Source organism: Dromiciops gliroides, chromosome 4 (genome assembly GCF_019393635.1).
Source record: "Dromiciops gliroides isolate mDroGli1 chromosome 4, mDroGli1.pri, whole genome shotgun sequence".
Lineage (NCBI taxonomy): Eukaryota > Metazoa > Chordata > Mammalia > Microbiotheria > Microbiotheriidae > Dromiciops > Dromiciops gliroides.
The window spans coordinates 72,814,858-72,833,019 of record NC_057864.1 but is presented as its reverse complement, the minus strand read 5'-3'; the positions used below and the strand labels follow the sequence as shown (position 1 = coordinate 72,833,019).

The 18,162-nt window shown below is 38.7% G+C and overlaps 1 protein-coding gene across 1 annotated transcript in view; it reads right to left on the bottom strand.

Annotated features, from left to right (window-relative positions):
• Positions 1-593: 593 nt before the first annotated feature.
• The window catches only part of CEP350 (centrosomal protein 350), a 157,570-nt gene continuing 140,001 nt past the window's right edge, over positions 594-18,162 (bottom strand). The window contains 7 exon segments of the mRNA XM_044001415.1: positions 594-2,989; positions 5,610-5,732; positions 7,377-7,523; positions 7,619-8,029; positions 9,089-11,136; positions 12,312-12,394; positions 13,017-13,153. Coding sequence (XP_043857350.1) covers positions 2,825-2,989; positions 5,610-5,732; positions 7,377-7,523; positions 7,619-8,029; positions 9,089-11,136; positions 12,312-12,394; positions 13,017-13,153 — 3,114 coding nt within the window. The 3' untranslated portion in view covers positions 594-2,824.

The following is an 18,162-nucleotide window of genomic DNA, read 5'->3' as shown; positions in this document are numbered from 1 at the left end:
CAGTCTTCAAGAGTCTAATTCTAATTTCATGATCTTATTCTCAGGGGAAAGACAAGGTCAGAGTGAAAGGGAGGACAAAGGGGGAAAAAAGAGGGAAAGAACAAATATTGGAAGGGAGTGTATGTTCAGTGAAGGCAGGGCTTTGTAAAAAGGATCTAATCCTGAGATGATCAGTCTCTGTATAAATCAATCTTAAATCCTAACAATGCACCCATTCCTAATTATTCCTAAAACAGTTAAGGGACAGGGAAATAAGTATTATATTTCCTTGCTTGGTTCTATGTTGTTTCTTGGACTTGTCAAAAGAACACAAATAATTACTTCTTTCAAGAAATAAAACCGTTATTTTTCCTATTTCCCATCCAGAACCTAAAAATAGGTTGTATTCTCAAGGTAGTAAAGAGAAATTGTGGTATCAAAGACAGGAGTAGTATTTTAAGATCAAAATGTATAGGATCGGTACTAAGTTTTCTTGGCAATATTTCTGATTATATGGGCTTAAAACACCTGCTTACTCTACCTACTCCATGGACTGGCTATGCAGATTCCACCCCCCCACAAGTCCCCCCCACCCCCCATCCCCCATCCCCCAGCAACAGTACTGTTTTATTTATAAAAATTAGGAATGAATGTAGTGGACTTTATTCTTAAGAAATAGTTTTAGGGCCAGATGAGAATCTGGGATAAACGGTTTTCCTATTTTAGTATTTCCACAATAGTGCATCAAAAATGTATGCCAGTCCTGAAGTTTCAGTATTATAACAAATATGTATATGATGCATGTCTGCCTTCTTTCCTCTTGCATAAAACATTAACTAAAGCCTACAGAAAACCAACCATCTAATCCTCACATTCCTATGGTTTTAAAAAAAGTGACTATGTTAATAACTCTGACCACCCCATCCCCTTGTTTTCTTCTTGTTAATTTGCCCCTCATGGCAAGAAGGCTACAGTTTGTCTTGAAGAGCTCAGATAAGATGCTGGTAAATGCATCTGAGAACTTCAATGGACCAAAATACATTTAAGGTTCTGTTCCTGATGTTCAAGAAATATCACCTACCAGTCATTGTGCAAAATGCAAAGATTCCAATGATTATTTCACTCACTTATTAATAAGGGAAATATGGAACCGGAGAAAGCCAAAATGGAGGTGTGCATAGTGAAAAAGTAAGGAATCGGGACAGGTTTGGAGGAAAGGTAGAGAAATGAATGTATATGCACGTTTAAAGATATAGCATCTTTGGGGATTTCCTAACAAGGTTTGGAGTCCATCAACTCCAAGATGTTTGGGAATATTGAATCAGTTGAGGTCTCATCATGTTTCTAGTTCAGAACCCTTGAATTTAAGGCATCTACATTCAAGCCTAGGGTTATCTACATCCTAACATGAATAGGGACAGTACTGATTACTATAAGTGAGTCAAAAGACAGGGTAATGAGGTCAGAAAAGAGCACCATGCACACTCTAACAGAGCAGCTGGGTGCTATATAATTCCTCTACACAAGGTAACAATTGTAATGAGCAATGTAAAGAGAGGCAGAATTTGACCTTATGGTGTCTTAAATCATTTCTCAACTCCTGCACATTGCAATTTGTCTTGGTAAAGTTCATTCATCCTATTAATAGCCTCTCCATCGAATCCAAATGACTTTTCCAACATTTGTGTATGGTTTTATTCAAACCTCTAGTTTTATCATGTAAGCTTTCAGGATAGAAATTTAAACTAACACACAAAGCACCTTTCACAGGTTCTGTGGTTTCAGTGTTGAAGGTGGGCAGCATAACCAACTTTGCAGAAGACACACATTTCAAACTTAATAATTTATCATAAAATAAATTAAGTGAAGTTCTACAAGCGTAATACAAGCACACAAGCAATGGGCATAACTTTTTTTGGTCTTTGGTGCATATACTCGTTTCCTAAATGATTCAAGTAAAAGTTTCTCTGATTTCTTGGGTGAACATGGGAATCAGGGGAGGGAAGACCCAAATGAGCAATGTTCACTTCTGCCTGCCTGGATGCCTGAGACAGTCCTGAGTATCCGTGATGCTAGGAGCAGCTGATGGTGGTTCAGAATGAGAGGGAAAAGTAGGGGGTGGGGACAAGGATGGGAAGAGCTGACCCTGGGTCAATCTTTTGTACCCAATCTTCTAAAAGGGCATTTCTTTGCTCTCATGCCCCAAAACAGAAAACGGGAAAAGGTCTCAAATTGTCTCTACGGAGAACAGAAAGCAAGGTGAGCCATTTTCTTCTGTTACCCTGACAATCCATTTGTGCTCCTAAACTTCAGTAATAGAAAACAAATGAACTCCAGAGTGTAAAACTGATGTACATTGTTAGAGCTGTCCATTAAAAAGTAGTGAAGAGCGTAACACTGTTTAAGTACTGTACTGTCCATTTATTACAGCCAGATGGTGTAGGCCAGTAAGAGTCCAAAAATGATATGATACTTCTATTTATAACTAGTTCTTGACTTAGGACTTGAGTAAACTGGTACCCTCAGCTACACTAAGAGGTAATTCTGGTGTTTTCAGCCCTCACCTAAGACCATTTAGGATGCTGAAAAGTGGTGATTAGAAACATGCCTGTGTGTCAGCATCATACGTGCAACCTTGCTCACTGAAAATAACCGATATGCTTAGTAAACAGTATCTAAAGGCAAAGGCTGTACCAGATTGCTCCTGGGATTCCATGGGAACTGTCTTTAAAACCAGATACAAGGGCCAGCAGCATTCTTGCTACGATGGAGCTTAGTGTATATCAGGAGGCAGAAAGGCCCACAACTCAAATTGTCACAATGTTTTCGGTTTATTTGGAAGGTGTCACACAAGCAGCATTCTCCCCTGTTTTTCATTGATCTGATTCAGAACATCAATAGTATCCCTGATTAAGGTCTCAAAGATCCCATCAGCGAGCTGCATCTTTACGCAGAGTTCATCTTCATCATAGTTCACCCACTGAGCCTCCTCCTCATGAAGCTCTTGTACCTGGGATTTAAAAAGAATTGTAAAAATCACTATAACTCTTACTTTTTCTGACATATAGTTCTTTGAGATACCTAAATTAAATGAAAACTAGAGCAGAGACTGGGAAATGAGGGCCAAAGATCCATTTCTCCACGTATGCATCAAGTGTATTTCTGTGAACAGTCACCAAAGAAATGGGTTCAATTTTAGCACACACGTCACACTATGTGCTCCCAGGGAGGTTCGAAACATAATCCTACCTTGAACAGAAAATGAAGCAGATCAAGTTTCACTTTCTAATGCTATTATATATAAACCAAACATTTTACAGAAAAGGAAGTCAAAGCTCAGAAAGGTTAAAAGCCTTGTCCAGGGTCACAGAATGAACCTGTGGCTCCTGTGGAAGCACCTCCCAGGTCTCCTGGTCTCCAAGCCCAGGTTTGTTTTGCTACAATATAGACATTCCACAAAGTTCTGTCCTCAGGTTTGTCTCCTGTTCCTACACTCTTTTGAAAATCTCTCATTCTTATAGCTTCAATTACTACCTCTACTATCTACCAAGATAACTTCCCAACCTCTACCCTTGGCTAATATGCCCGCTTCTGAGCTCTAGATCTATGTTTCTAACTACTGATACATCTCTATACACAGTCTGTCCGACTGTCGCTTCAAATTGAGCATGTTTCAAAACTCAACTCAGGGCAGCTAGGTGGTGCAGTGGATAGAGCTCCAGCCCCCGAATCAGGAGGACCTGAGTTCAAATATGACCCCAGACACTTACTAGCTGTGCAACCCTGGGCAAATGACATAATCCTGCTTCCCAAAACAAACAAATAAAACACTTAAACTTACTGTTCTCTCCCACCCAAAAAACCTTTCTCCAGACTTTTGGTTAGGTACTACTTTTTTCCTAGCCACCTATTCTTGAAATATCACTTTTAATTCCTCCTTCCTCTTCTTCAATTCTCATGTATTCAGTTGCCAAGAAGATTCTACATTACCAATATCATCTGCATCTGCACCATACTTGCCATTGCATCTCCCCTAGTTCAGGGACTCATCATCTATCCAGGGCTATTTCAATAAGTCTTTTAATAAGTTTTCTTCCTCCTTTCAATTTTTCTTTCACAGAGCTGCCTGACTAACCTTCCCAAAACACAGATATTATACACATTATTCAATCAGCAGTTGGTAGCCAGTGAAATGGGAATTAAGTCCCATACTCTTACCCTATATTCACAGCTCCACAAACTGGCTCTAACCTGCTTTTTCAACCTTAGATCATAATTCTGTTCTGCACATCCTAGCCAAACTGGATACCTTTCTGTTTTCCCCAAGTACTTGCGCTTCACCTTTATGCCACTGATTATGTTGTTCCACATGTACAGCAAATACACCATCTCATCTCTGTCTGTTAAAATGCTAACTCTATTGGGGCAGCTAGGTGGCGCAGTGGATAGAGCACCAGTCCTGGATTCAGGAGGACCTGAGTTCAAATCCAGCCTCAGACTCTTAACACTTAATAGCTGTGACCCTGGGCAAGTCACTTAACCCCAATTGCCTCACACACACACAAAAAAAGCTACCTATCTTTCAAGACTCAGTTCAAATACCATGTCCTATATTAAGGTTAACTTGATACCCTTAGTACCTCATCCAATCCACCTACCTTAAAGATGAGTAAAAGTTTGTCCCAGACAAATTAAGTGATTTGCTCAAAGGAAATTGCAAGTATTAATTATCACAACTAGGAACCAAAATTCAGGGCCCTCCTCCATATATAATAATAGGAATTGCTTGTTTTGTTAGCACTTGTTATTAATCTAGCAAAATTACTCTGGATGACACTTTACTTAAACATTAATCAAGTAGATTGAAGCAACAAGTATACAAGAATCTTTTATACTTGAAGAGGAAAAAGTTCCCTGTGTACAGAAAGAATCCATCACACATTAATGTGGTACAGTGGACAGAACACAGGACCTTGATCTAGAACACTTTAGTTTGAATCCTCTTCAAACATTTACTAGCTCCACGACCCTGGGCAAGTTACTCAATCTCTCTCTGCCTCAGTTTCTTCATTATCAGCCATATATGTAAAATGGATTAATTTAAACATGGCTTAAAAAGTTTTTCTTTTTATGGTCTAGGAGATAAAGGCACAAGAAGTTTAAGTTGAAAAAACTTATCGGTTATTCTCCCCTAAGTATTAACTAAAACAAAGTTTGCTTGGGGGCCATGGTGATGTGAATGTGAAAAGTCCAACTCAGGTCCATCATGATGTCTTCTTAATCCATCAGCTAAAAAGTGCTTCAGGTCCAAAAGCTCCTTGAATTCTTTGTATCCCTAGTGCCTTGCACCAGCTATTAAGGACAACTCTGGTTGATGCTTAACCAATATTTGTTCAATGAACTGAGGAATGGAGATGAAGAGAGATTATTTTTACATTTAAGGATGCCATCACGACTAGTGTAGAATATGTGTACAGAAGATGTACTCAACAAAGGCTGGAAACACCTGTATGATCTACTTTGCAAAGCCAGGAGACAGACTCCTTTACTGAAGATGAAGTTAAACCTGGGCTGTGGTGGACAGAATCTTGTGGCCTAAACAACAACAATGCTTCGCTTTAGTTACTGACCAAGATGTGATCAACTCGGTCTCTCTTCTTCCGTCCAAATTTCATCATTTTCTGCCAATCTGTTTTGTGGTTTGGTTCCTTTTTAAGGCTGAACAGCTTGAGTACTTCAGTAGCTATAAAGTTCTGGGGAAAGAAGGAAAGAGGAGGGTGAAGGAGAAACATTATGGTAATGATGTGATTGAAATTCAAGTGGACAATTACTAGGTAAATGATACCATGTTCTGTCAAATATAAGATTAGAAAACAAGCCTTTTACTTATGATTTTACTCATCAATTCTAAGTAAAGCATTTCAATTAGTCATACTTCATTAAGTTAATTTATATTTTTACATAGTATTTTATTGTATGCACATATTGATAATTACCATTACTTCTGACAAAATAATAATGAACAGTAAGTACTCAAATAGGTAGTAAGGGGTTAATTAGTGCATTCCTATTACCACAGGGGAAGCATGGTAAAATGGATCAAGAGCCATTCTCAGAGTTCTTTTTGACATATAATGGCATATGATCCTGGACAAGTCACTTAACCAGTGTTCCCAGATGCTGTGGAACAGTTTCCTGTCTTTGATGGAAAAGGGAGGTTCCTCACTGGGAGTTCCTTTCTCACTCTGAGATCCAGAGGAAAATAAGCTAATAATAATTAATGATAATAGCACTTTAAGGTTTAAAAACTGTTTTATGTATGTTATCTCATTAGATTTAAACAAAACCAAACCCAACCCTCTAGGTTGGTTTATTGAGGCCCTTTTTACTACTGAAATCTAAAGAGGATTCTAGGTGGTACCACCTATGATTAAAGCATTACAGGTTTGGGTTTTTAAAAAAATGTTTAACTAACCCTTTCATATGAAGATAACACCAACAATGTGGTCCTCCCAAACTTAGAAATCCTATGGGACCAATTATGGCTAAGATTTGTGCCTTCAAACTGATATGGCTGCAAAGATTAATCCACTGAGAAATTTTCAAAGATAGGTCCTGGGGGCAGCTAGGTGGCGCAGTGGATAAAGCACCAGCCCTGGAGTCAGGAGGACCTGCATTCAAATCTAGCCTCAGAGGCTTGACACTTACTAGCTGTGCAAGTCACTTAATCCTCACTGCCCCCCCCTCCCCTGCCCCCCCCCCACAACAACAACAAAAGGAAAGATAGGTCCTAGATATGTTCTCTCTCTAAAATTTACATCTTAAAACATGGATTCTTAACTTGGGGTATGTGAACTTTTTTGTTTAATATTTTGATAAGTTTGTTTCAATATAATTGGCTTCTTTTGTAATCCTATGAACTTAATTTTATGCATTTAAAAACATTATTCTGATAAAGGTTTTATTAGACTGCCAAAGGGGTCCAGGACACAAGAACACATTAAGAATCCCTACTGTAAACAGGGTTAATGTCCCTTTAGAAGGGTCTAACTAGTACACAAGAGGGAATGGACCTATAGGGAACTAGCGTATGACGAAACTTCATCTATCCAAAGCAGGCTGGCACTTCTTCTGTAACTTATAGCCTTAGAGGTTATTGGAAAGGCTGTATGTATTGTGGTCTAAAATCACTATAAATAATTCTTAAAGTTTTTAGTTATAGTAACTGCTAAACTTCCTTTAAATTTCTTGATTTTTCTTAACTGCATGGAATGTGTGTGTAGATGCCATGGCAGTTAAAAATAACTTTAAAACAAAAGTTTTTTAAAAAGAGTTCAAAGTTGCCTTCTCCTGTTCATTAACAAGTTAAAAGGGGTATTTTACAATTTTTTCCCTACCTTGATTTCATCAAGGTCACTTGGATTTTTTACTCTTCGGAAATAACTGGAGTTCATTCTACATGGTTTCATCCAGATGGGCTGATTGAGATTTGGATCTTCAGCAAATATTTCTCCAAAAATCTCTTTTGTCAAATCAAAGACCGCCTTGACAAAGGGAAAGAAAAAACCCGCAAAGTTAAGAACCCTAACTTTGGTCAATATGAAATCTTCCCCGGTTAGAAATGTCCTAAAAAGCATACCTGCTTGTAGACCCTTTTACTGGTGCTTTCCATATCTTGACCCCTACAAGCACTGCCTAGTAGTTTGGTTGGAAAGCTGATGCTTTGAAGATCATGGCCCATCTCTTTCCATTTCCAAAGTTCCTCAGCTGCAGCATGGACGAGTGCTTCTACCTCTTCTGCAGTGTGTGGAACAGCCAATAATGTCTCACATGGCTTTGGAGGTAGTATTTTTTTTGATTCTGCCATTGGTGGCACAATTGGTTCTTCTACCTTATTTTGTTGGACCTGGTGGGAGGAACTCAAGCCAAAGTCTTCATCAAACCAGTCCTGGTCATCTCCTAATGCACCCAGGAACTCTCGGCTGATTTCAAGCTCTGCAAGCCTCTTAGCAAGTTCTTCCTGCCCACTGGCACCAAACACAGGGCTCTCCTACAGAGGTAAGATAAAACACCATTTAGCAATCTCAAAACCTTTGGTAGAAATATTAAAAAAAAAAAAAGCAACAGTTTATTTGTATGTTCAACTATTTTTCTACATTACTCTCTCTATATTTGTTTCCAAACAAGAAAAACACAATTGTGGCTATTAATAATAACCAGCTCCTTTAAATATTCCGTTTTAAAACAATTCTGCTTACATGTCTCATGACTGGATTTTTAAAAAAAATTACTGGTTAGGGTTTTTTGCAACATAAATCTTCTTTGTTGTTGTAAATTTGGAAATAGGATATGGATTTTCTCACCTCTGTTGTGAATCTGGCTCAGGTTACTAAAAAGCATGACTTTTGCTCAATTGTCCAAGAACAACCTAAATAATTGATGGTCTTGATGTATGTCATAGTGGACATATATCCATTTAACCAGAATCATCATCATAATAAAAGCTGACATTTATATAGCGCTTCAAGGTTTAAAAAGCGCTTTCCATACATTTTCGGACTTGTTCATCATAACTGGCAATCTCTGCACAGAAACCATGACTGAGTAGCTAGTTAGGCAAATAGCTCTCAGGAGTCTCCTCAGCGATAAAGTTCAGAAGCACTAGTCAGGCAATACAGAATAAGCTTGCACAGTGATCTACTTGGACACCTAAGCTGGGAACAGTATTCGAGGGGGTCAATTTAGCACTTTGTAATGAACTCTATATCCTCAGTAATCTGTCATGTGTTTGTGACATCTCTAAAATAACTCCTTGTGATGTAACAGAGGACAGTGACTTCAGAGAGAAAAAAGCTACAAAGTATCCAAAAATACTTGTAAATATTGTGACTTCGATGGAGAAACAAATTCAGAAAACCAGAATCTGCACTGACTTTTAAAAAAAAGATTCAATGTAGGTAATTCATTAGTTACTTAATAGATACTTAGTAGGGAATGTATTGCGAGGAGAAAAACCATCAAGATCTGTATGTCTGTCACAATTTACATTGGTTAGACTTCATTCTATGTAACATATAGGCAGTATTTTTCTTATGTGAGAAATACTCACAGGTCTGGGGCACATATCTGGAGAGGAAACTTCTCTTTCGTCATCTACTTCAGCCTTTAACAACAGACCTGGCAGACTACCAGATGATTGTTCTGCATGATAATTAGATGGGACTCTGGAAAACACTTTCTCTTGGTCATCATCATGGAGTTCCTGGTTGCTAAGTTGAATTTTCTCATTCTTAACTTTCTTAATTTGTTGCAATTGATCAACTGTATCCTTCACAACGGTTTTTAGCAGGCTATCTGTCAGTAAGCTGACAGTCTCCAATTTTTTTGATTTTTCTTCCACACTAAGTGATGACCTCAACTGAGCTTCCAGTTGTTGTTTTTCTTTAGTTAAAAGGTCCAAGAGTGGGGTTGAAGGCTTTCCCAAAACTTGTGAAGATAAGCTCTCTTTCTTTTCAGGCAATTCTTTTGTCCAATACTCTTGTTGCCTTTTCAACTCTTCAGAAAGAACAGTATCTAAAGTATCTTCCAATACAAAAGGAATAACTTTTTCTATGGCACTAGAAACAAAAAGGGAAATATCATTCTCATCTTTTATGGAACAAACTAAAGAATCTAATAAAGATTGCTCCTGAGCAATTGATTCAGTAGCCACAGAAATCTCCTGTGTGTGGTCTACTTTAGATACGGATTCAATCTTACTGCTTCTCTCCACTGAGGTTTCCACCATGTGTATACTAATTGGAGATTTCTCTTGGAAATATTCAATTGAATCTTTTCCCCTCTTAGACTCAGGACTTTCTGTGTCTTTCTGTTCTTGTTTTTGATGCTGATTATATTGTTCATTAGAGAAAGCATCTTCATCTACAAAGTTACCAAAATTTTCTGGAATGTGAGAGATTTTCTGGGGGGGAGCAAAAATCCCATGCTTCTCTTTACACTCAAAGTATGTAATTCCATCATAAGTTCCATTGTTATTTCCTTCAGACTTGTCCAGCTCTACTCCAGCCCAAAATCCTTTAGCAAACTCTGTCAAGCCTTTGAATCGAAGAGTGCCAGGCTGAACATTGCTGATAAGGACTCGGTCACCAAGGTGGAAATCAGGTAGTTCATCAGCTTCAGCAGCAGAAGCAGAGGCCAACGATGGTGCCTCTGTAACACCGGGTTCAATCTCGACATCGCTCCGCTCCTTACTTTTCATAAGCTCTGTTGGGGATCTGAGTTCTAACAGCCTCCCAGAATGGACACTTGTAGAAATGGACAAACTTTTCTCACTAAGGCATTCGCTGATTTCATCATCGCTACCCAAGCTGGTGGTTTTACTTCTTGAGTTCTTTGTCAGTGACAATTTTTCCCTCTGTGATTGAGAGTCTCTTTTGAGAGATAACACAGATGACAATTCAAAGTCATCTTTGTACAGTTCAGCAGGTGTTCCTTCAACTGAAGTTTCTTTCTTGGGAGAAGATATTTCAAAGTCATCTGAGTAGGACATCTCTCTAAGAGCAGAAAGTGGCTCTGAAAAAGTTAAGTCCTGTTCCTCTGTAATCTTTTGTCTGTGGGAAGCTTGATCTGATTTTACACTCGGATCCTTCTCCACATCGTCTCTGTCCTTTTGTACCTGTTTCATCGTTTCCTCTTTTTTCTTAAGTTTTTCTATGGCTACTGGGCTATGTGAATCTTTTGGGGCATTTTTAGAGTCTAAAGGAAGACCTGTCTTTGAGAGAATCTCAGGTGAATCCCCCTGCTCCAGGTCTAGTTTCATTAAGACATAAGATTTTCCAGAGAGTTTAGAATAAGTGTCTTCAATCTCACTCTCTTCGGACTTTGCATATTCCACTACCTCTTCTTGAATCTCAGATTTATGACTATAGTCTTCTTCCAACCTAATGTCCAATACACTGGAAATTCTGTCAGTGTTAAGATCTTTGAAAGGAGATAATAAAGGCACATTTTCCAGATAATCCCCAGATTCTGCTCTGGCTCTCCTTGATATTTTAAGGTTTGGAGATGGGTTTGGAGGCTGTTCTACACGAATGTCCAAGTCAGCAGGTCTCTTGGCAGGTGTAGACAAAGACTTCTCAGAACTTGAGGGTGAAGCATCTGAAAGCCATAAAAAAGAAAGCATAACATCCAAGTTATCAAAACACAGGATTTCAGTTACATAGTTGCCATGGACGAGTAATATTTGGAGCCAAGGCAATTATAATGAAAAATAAAAATAAAACTGTGAGCAACACTAGCACAGGAGAGATTTTTTTAAAATAAAGAATACCTAATAATTAAAGCAAATTTGGAAGAACCTTTGTTGTACCATATTAAAAACTACAAAAAAAGGAAGAAAAATGGGCACACACAGTGGAGACCATTTTGAGTTTATGATTAGTCAGAGATTGGTCAAAAGCAAAACTGTATATTGAGTATCCCATAAATTATTCTTATTTTCAAGTCTTATAACTATACAGGAAGGTAGAAGGTAGGTACAGGAGGGAGAGAGAGAATTTAATGTGAACTTCTACAGTTATTTGGAAGCTGGGTGGCACAGTAGATAGAGCACTGGACTTGGAGTCAGGAATACCTGAATTCAAATACAGCCTCAGACCCTTACTAGCTGTGTGACCCTGGACAAGTCACTTCACCTATTTGTCTCAGTTTCCTCATCTGTAAAACCGGGATGATAACAATAGCACCTACATCCCAGAGTTGTTGTAAGGATCAAATAAGACAATTTTAAAGCACTTAGCACAATGCTTGACATGTCGTATAGGTACTATATAAATGTTACTAATTATTACTATTTTAAACACATTTTTTAGAATATGTTTGTGATCTTAAAGCTCTCTAAAAAGATGAAACTCATATGAGTTTTCAACTTTTGGGAGTGAGAAAGCCTTACAACATAAAAATTCTGATTTTATTAATATCAGAATTCAAAGAAGAGAAAAATTATGACCTAAGCTGGCCATTTTTTCGATAAAGAAAATGTGGCTTTATGGGCTTGACGGTTCTATGTTAAATGTATGCTTTATGATTATCTTGCCATGTAACCTTTTCTATAACTCAGTTTTCTCATCAAATGGGACAAATGAAAACAGCTTCACATGAATGCTATAAATTAGTAATGCACTTCACAAATGAAAAATAATTTTATAGAATAAGATTATAAAATAGCCATCCAATGTCTCTAAGGTATTCATTATAGAATAAAATTAAGCAGGTGTAGACTTTCGTGAGCTCTACACAAATCCTTAAATACAACTCTGTTTCATGTTACATACCGAGGTGTTCAGCAATAGACTCCAGGGATCCTCTGGACCGTTCTGACTCGGTCAGTGATTTCCAGTTCTTTGCTGCTTCAGGCCTGAAGTAGAAAAGTTAATAAATGAAGAGAAGTACAGAACTCTGTAATGGCAGAATATCTAGTCAAATACAAAAGGGAAATGCTTTGGAGTCACCAAAAAGGGTGGGAATTCTCATTCAACTTCTAAAGAATTGTATGAGCAACTCACCTGGAGGTCCAACTCAATTAGCAATTCGGTATATTCTAATCTCTGTTACAAATATGTAGGATGGATTTAAATTCCTCCCCTACTGAATTTTATAAGGTACACTTAAATATATTGCATATTATTAAAGCATTTGGGGTGGGGGCTGCCTCAGGCAGACAAAAACAACTAGCAAAATAAGAGAGGCATATTTTTTAATTTATTCATTTATTTCTGTGGGACAATGGGGGTTAAGTGACTTGCCCAGAGTCACACAGCTAGTAAGTGTTAAGTATCTGAGGTCAAATTTGAACTCAGATCCTCCTGAATCCAGGGCTGGTGCTTTATTTTTAGTAAAAATTGTAAAATAAGCTAATATTGCATTGTGACTGCTGATACTTCCATTTTCTCATTTCTTTCAAACCCCTCACCCCAATCTTAGCATATTCTATTATCAGAGTGGACAGTGCAGAAGACAAATGATCAAAAAAGCCCAACCTGTGAAGTGGTGGAGGCTTGATCTTGGGCCTCTCAGTAGCTGAGGAGGGAGTTTTAATTTGAGGTTTAGCTGTTGGTGATGTCTCCAGGTCCCGACTTAACTCTGCTTCTGTTTTCTTGATAAATTCATCGTAAGACTATGTTTTGAGAAATTAAAGCTGTAGTTAGTATTCAGAATTAAGACTTTTCAGAAGTCCAGGAATCAAGAACTTTCATCACTTCCAGTTTACAGCTGAGTAGCAATAAATTCATATTCTGGCATTGTGTACATTTTTTTGGGGGAAAAAAAAGGTTGTTTATCCATTTTGTCTCTGGGTGTAATCTAATGCAGTTTTAAATATTTAAGTTCATAAACCTACTCTGGCAAAGTGGTTGACTTTTGGGGGAAAAAAAAGCTACTAATAAATTTAATGCTTCAAATCTTAATTTCATCTCTGTGAGAATAACAAATATTATTTGTAAGCAAATATTGTCATCCTAATAGCAGAATGGATATGGTTATGCTCTAAATGGAAATAAGGTCTTTCTGAAGAGCCACACAATCTCTAATCTGCACTTTATCTAATTCTCTATACTGTAGTTAGTCAATTTAGCTGATTTAATAAGATGAAATCAATCCCTCCCCCACAGGTACCATCTGATGTTTTAAAAGGGTCACAGGGTAGTCCTGAGGTATTTAGAGTTCCTTTGGGGTTGGTTCAGACCCTGTTCTAAACCACCTACCTAGGATGAATTCTGTGTCCTAAACCTGTCACAAGTTTTGGAATGCAATCTTGCCTGTTTGTCATTTAAAACCCTTCAGAATCTAGATGTAGCCCATCTTTCCAGGTTTCTTATCAATCAATCATTCACTCAAGCACTTATTAAATGTGTCCTATCTATCTGCCAGGCAGTGTTCTTCCACATTATTCTTCACAAGCTATACTCCAACCAAACCAGCCGACCTGCTGCTTCTGGTACATGGCACTTCATCTTCATGTAGGCTATCTCGGCACATGCCAGGAATGCTTTTCCTCCTCATTTCTGTCTTTTAGAATGTCTTATTTTCTTCAAGGCTCAATGTCAGCTCCTACATAAGGCCCAATCTGTGATACTCCAGTTGCTAGGTCTACTCTCTGCTCCCAGAAATCATTTAGAATATATTTTTAATTTGTTCTTTCCCTTCGATAGAATCTAAGTTCCTTGAGGGCAGGAAAATTTGTTTTTGACTTTGTACCCCCAGGATCTAACACACTGTCTGCTACATAATAGGTTCTTAGTACATGCTTATTGAATGAATGTACCTGAAGACTGTCAGACTCTCCATCAAATGGCATACTTGGTCAAACTAGTATTCTGTCACTAAGAGCATTAAAGAAATTTGTGTTGGAGGGTCGTTCCTCTTTTTATGTCTTGGGTATACTTCTGCCTGCCCCAGTATCTATTATGTGTTTATTATTTATGAATGTACCTCCTGGTGAACCATTTCAATTCTACATTGCCCTCTTTTCTCAAGTTTCTCAGTGATCTTTCCCTGCCAAAACCCAGTCTTGGATTTTTCCCAGCATCCAACCTTCCCTCTTACTCATATGCTGCTGAATGAAGCTGGAGAAAATCACAAAACCATGATGCCTGGATCTACTACCAATTTATATGATTTAATCTCAACTGGGCCTTCAATGCAGGCGATCCTTCTACTAAGTAATTCATTCCTCCTCAAACCTCCCACTGCTCCTCCTCCCCTCTCAGTTGAACATATCTCCTATTTCACTAAAAAAAAAAAAAATTGAGGCCATTTAAAGAGGGTTCCTTTTTTCCCTCCCCTCATCTCACATCACTCAGACATCTTCTATCAGTATCTCCTCCTTCACCCCTATTTTACATGAAGAGTTGGCATCTATAATTTCACTAATTTCCAATAACTCCTTATCTGTTGGATGCTCCCCTACTGCCTGCATGTGTCCAAGTCTCTCCCATCTTCACTTCATCCAACTCTAGTCTTTTTTTCCTCTCCTTTTTTAGCTAAACTCCCTGAGAAGGTAGAATACACTTCTTTTCCTTTTACTCTTTTTATTAACTCTTTGCAGTTTGGTTTCTGAACTTATCAGTCAGCCAAAACTCTTCTTTCCATAGTTACCCATGATCTTGTAAATGCCAGATCTAGCGATTTTGTCTCAATCCTCATCTTTCTTGACTTCTCTTTAGCTTTGACACTGATTACCCTCTTCTTGTTAATCTCTTCTCTCTAGGTTTTTGTGACACTGCTCTCTCCTGGTTCTCTGACCTGACTACTCATTTACTTTATTCTTTGCAGTATCTTCATCCAGAACATGCCCCCTTGGGTGTCATATAGGACTCTCCTGGCTCCCCTCTTCTTGTCTCTTCTCCCTCTAAACTGTTACTTGGTTATTTCTCAGCTATTGTTTCAATGACCTCTAAGCCAATGATTCTCAAATCTCTTTATTCTGAACTAACCTCTCTCTCAATCTTTAGTCTCTCAACTTCAGATTGAATAGATCTTAAACTGGATGTCCCATACACACCTTAAACTCAACGTGTCCAAAACTGAATTCATGATGTTTTACCCCAAACCCTCCCCTCTAAACTTCCCTATTACTTGTTGCGGGTACTAATCCTCCCAGTTGTATAGGCTCAAAACCTTAACTCCTTTCTCTCACATCTCATATATAATCAATTGTCAAGACCTGTTTTTTCCTACCTTCATAATATCTCACATATGCTCCTTTTTTCTGGTGGGGCAACGGGGGTTAAGTGACTTGCCCAGGGTCACACAGCTAGTAAGTGTTAAGTGTCTGAGGCCAGATTTGAACTCAGGTTCTCCTGAATCCAGGGCCGGTGCTCTATCCATTGTGCCACCTAGCTGCCCCCCACTTCTTTCTTTTGACATTGCCACCATTCTAGTCCAAGACCTCATCATCTCATGCTTGTTCTGTTGCAGTAACTTGCTGGTTGATCTTGTAACGATTGGAATAACGCCACCTGCTGGAGACTTACTGTAGAAGAGTTCTGCCCGTGAAGTGAAGGTCTTTGAGGGCAAGACCGGGCGTCAGGAAGTGACGCGGGCTAGTGGGAGGAGGAAGGAAGAGACTGGCGCTCAGTCTCGGGCTCTTTCCTGAGGACGCTGGCGGAGAAGGGAGCTAGAAATGTGCTCTCCCTTTAATAGATAGGAATCTAGGCCTTTCTCTCTCTTTACCAAATTCTTATTCTCCTTAATAAACGCTTAAAAGTCTAACTCTTGCTAAAGCTTATAATTTATTGGCGACCACTCACTAGATATTTTAGACAGTTTAGCTAGAATTTTAGCCCTTAACAATCTCCTTGCCCCAATTTCTCCCCACTCTAGTCTATCATTCAATCAGCTGTCAAACTGGTCTTCCTAAAGCTCAGGTCTACATCACCTCCTCTATTCAATAAACACCAGTAACTATTGCCTCTAAGATCAAATGTAAAATCCTCTGGCGTTCAAAACCCTTCCTAAGCTCTTACCTTTCCAGCATTCTTGCACCTCCTTCCTAGACGTGTGCTCTGTGATTTGAGGACACTGGCCATGCTGACTACTCTTTTCACTCTCTCTCTTAATCCCAAGTATTTTCACTGGCTGTGCCCCATGCCTGTGATCCTTCCCTCCCAGCTTCCCTAGCATTCCTCAAGTTTCAGCTGAAGGCCCATGTTCTGCAAGAAGCCATTTCCACTCCTCTGTCTTGGTGCCTTCCCTCTGTGGACGATCTCTAATTTGCCCTGTATATCTAGCAAGTTGTCTCCCTCATTAGACTGAGTTCTTTGAGAGCTGGGACCATTTTTTGCCTTTCTTTGTATCCTCAGTGCCTGGCACACAGTAGGTATTAATAATACTAGTTGACTAACTACTAAAACTTTATAAAAACCTGTATTTTGGGTCTCTAACAGTTCTTGGTATGAGTTCTCTTAAGATTATTTCCTGATGGGGGCAGCTAGGTGGCACAATGGTTCTCGGAGTCATCAGATTAAAATCATACCTCAGTTAAGAATATAGTCTCCCAACCCCTGCTTGAAAATCTCTAAGGAATAAAGAATTTACCTCTTTCTGAGGCAGCTCTTTTCACTTGAACATCTTTAATTACTGAGACTTCTTGCCTTACATCAAGTCAAAATAGTTGCACTGTTCCTCGTTTTGCTCTTGTGGACTAAGGGAAACAAGTCTAATTTCTTCCATATGACATCCCATCAAATATATGGAAATAGTTACCCACCCTTCAAGTTGTCTTTTTCAGGACAAAAACTAGTTCATCAACTGGTCATTGTATGGTAGCATGTTTCCTGAATTGAATCTGAAATTATTTAGGGCATCGTGCAATGTGTATGATTTTAGCCCCCTCATTAGTTTGTTGACACTCTTCAGAACATGCTCAGCTTGACAACTTCCTAAAACATGGACACAAGAATTGTACACACTGCCCATGTGTGATTTGACCATTCTGCATACTAACTACATTGTTATTAATTTAGCCTAAGATACTTTTTCTTTTTTTGGCAACCACATCACACTACTGATTCATACTGTCCCTACAGTTCACACTGATCCTATACTTGTGTGAGAATCAGAGGGCTACCAACCTGCTGAGAAAGATATTACAGGGAAGCTCCACCATGAAAAGAAAACATGTGACTTAGTGTCCGGAAGTGACCTTTCTGGGGTTTCGAAAGTCAGATTGGCATCAGGAAGTTGTCTGCCACCTGTTAGTCATGACAATCAGTGCTACCAGTGTGTGTGTGGACAGCCCTGTTTCCTGTTTCACAGGAGGCTTCTGGGAGAAGAGGGGGTCTCTTTTCTTTTCTGGACTTTGGCTTGGCAGCAGGGACAGGGAGAACAGGGAGAGTAGACAGATCTCCTATTTTATCCATGTGTTTCTCTTTACTAGCCCCTAGTATACTTTAATAAATACTTAATGCCCAAAGATTGGTGCTATATGTTTCTAATTTAAGGCGACCACTCATTAGATTTTAGACATCACAGCTAGAATTTTAGACCTTACACTTGTGAATTTGACTTTTAGAAATTTGCAGGTAAATTTCATCTTATCATGTTTGTCTCAATTGGATTCCAACTCTATCATATAACCAGGATTAACTAGTCTTTCCATTTTCAATTATACACAATTTTGATAAT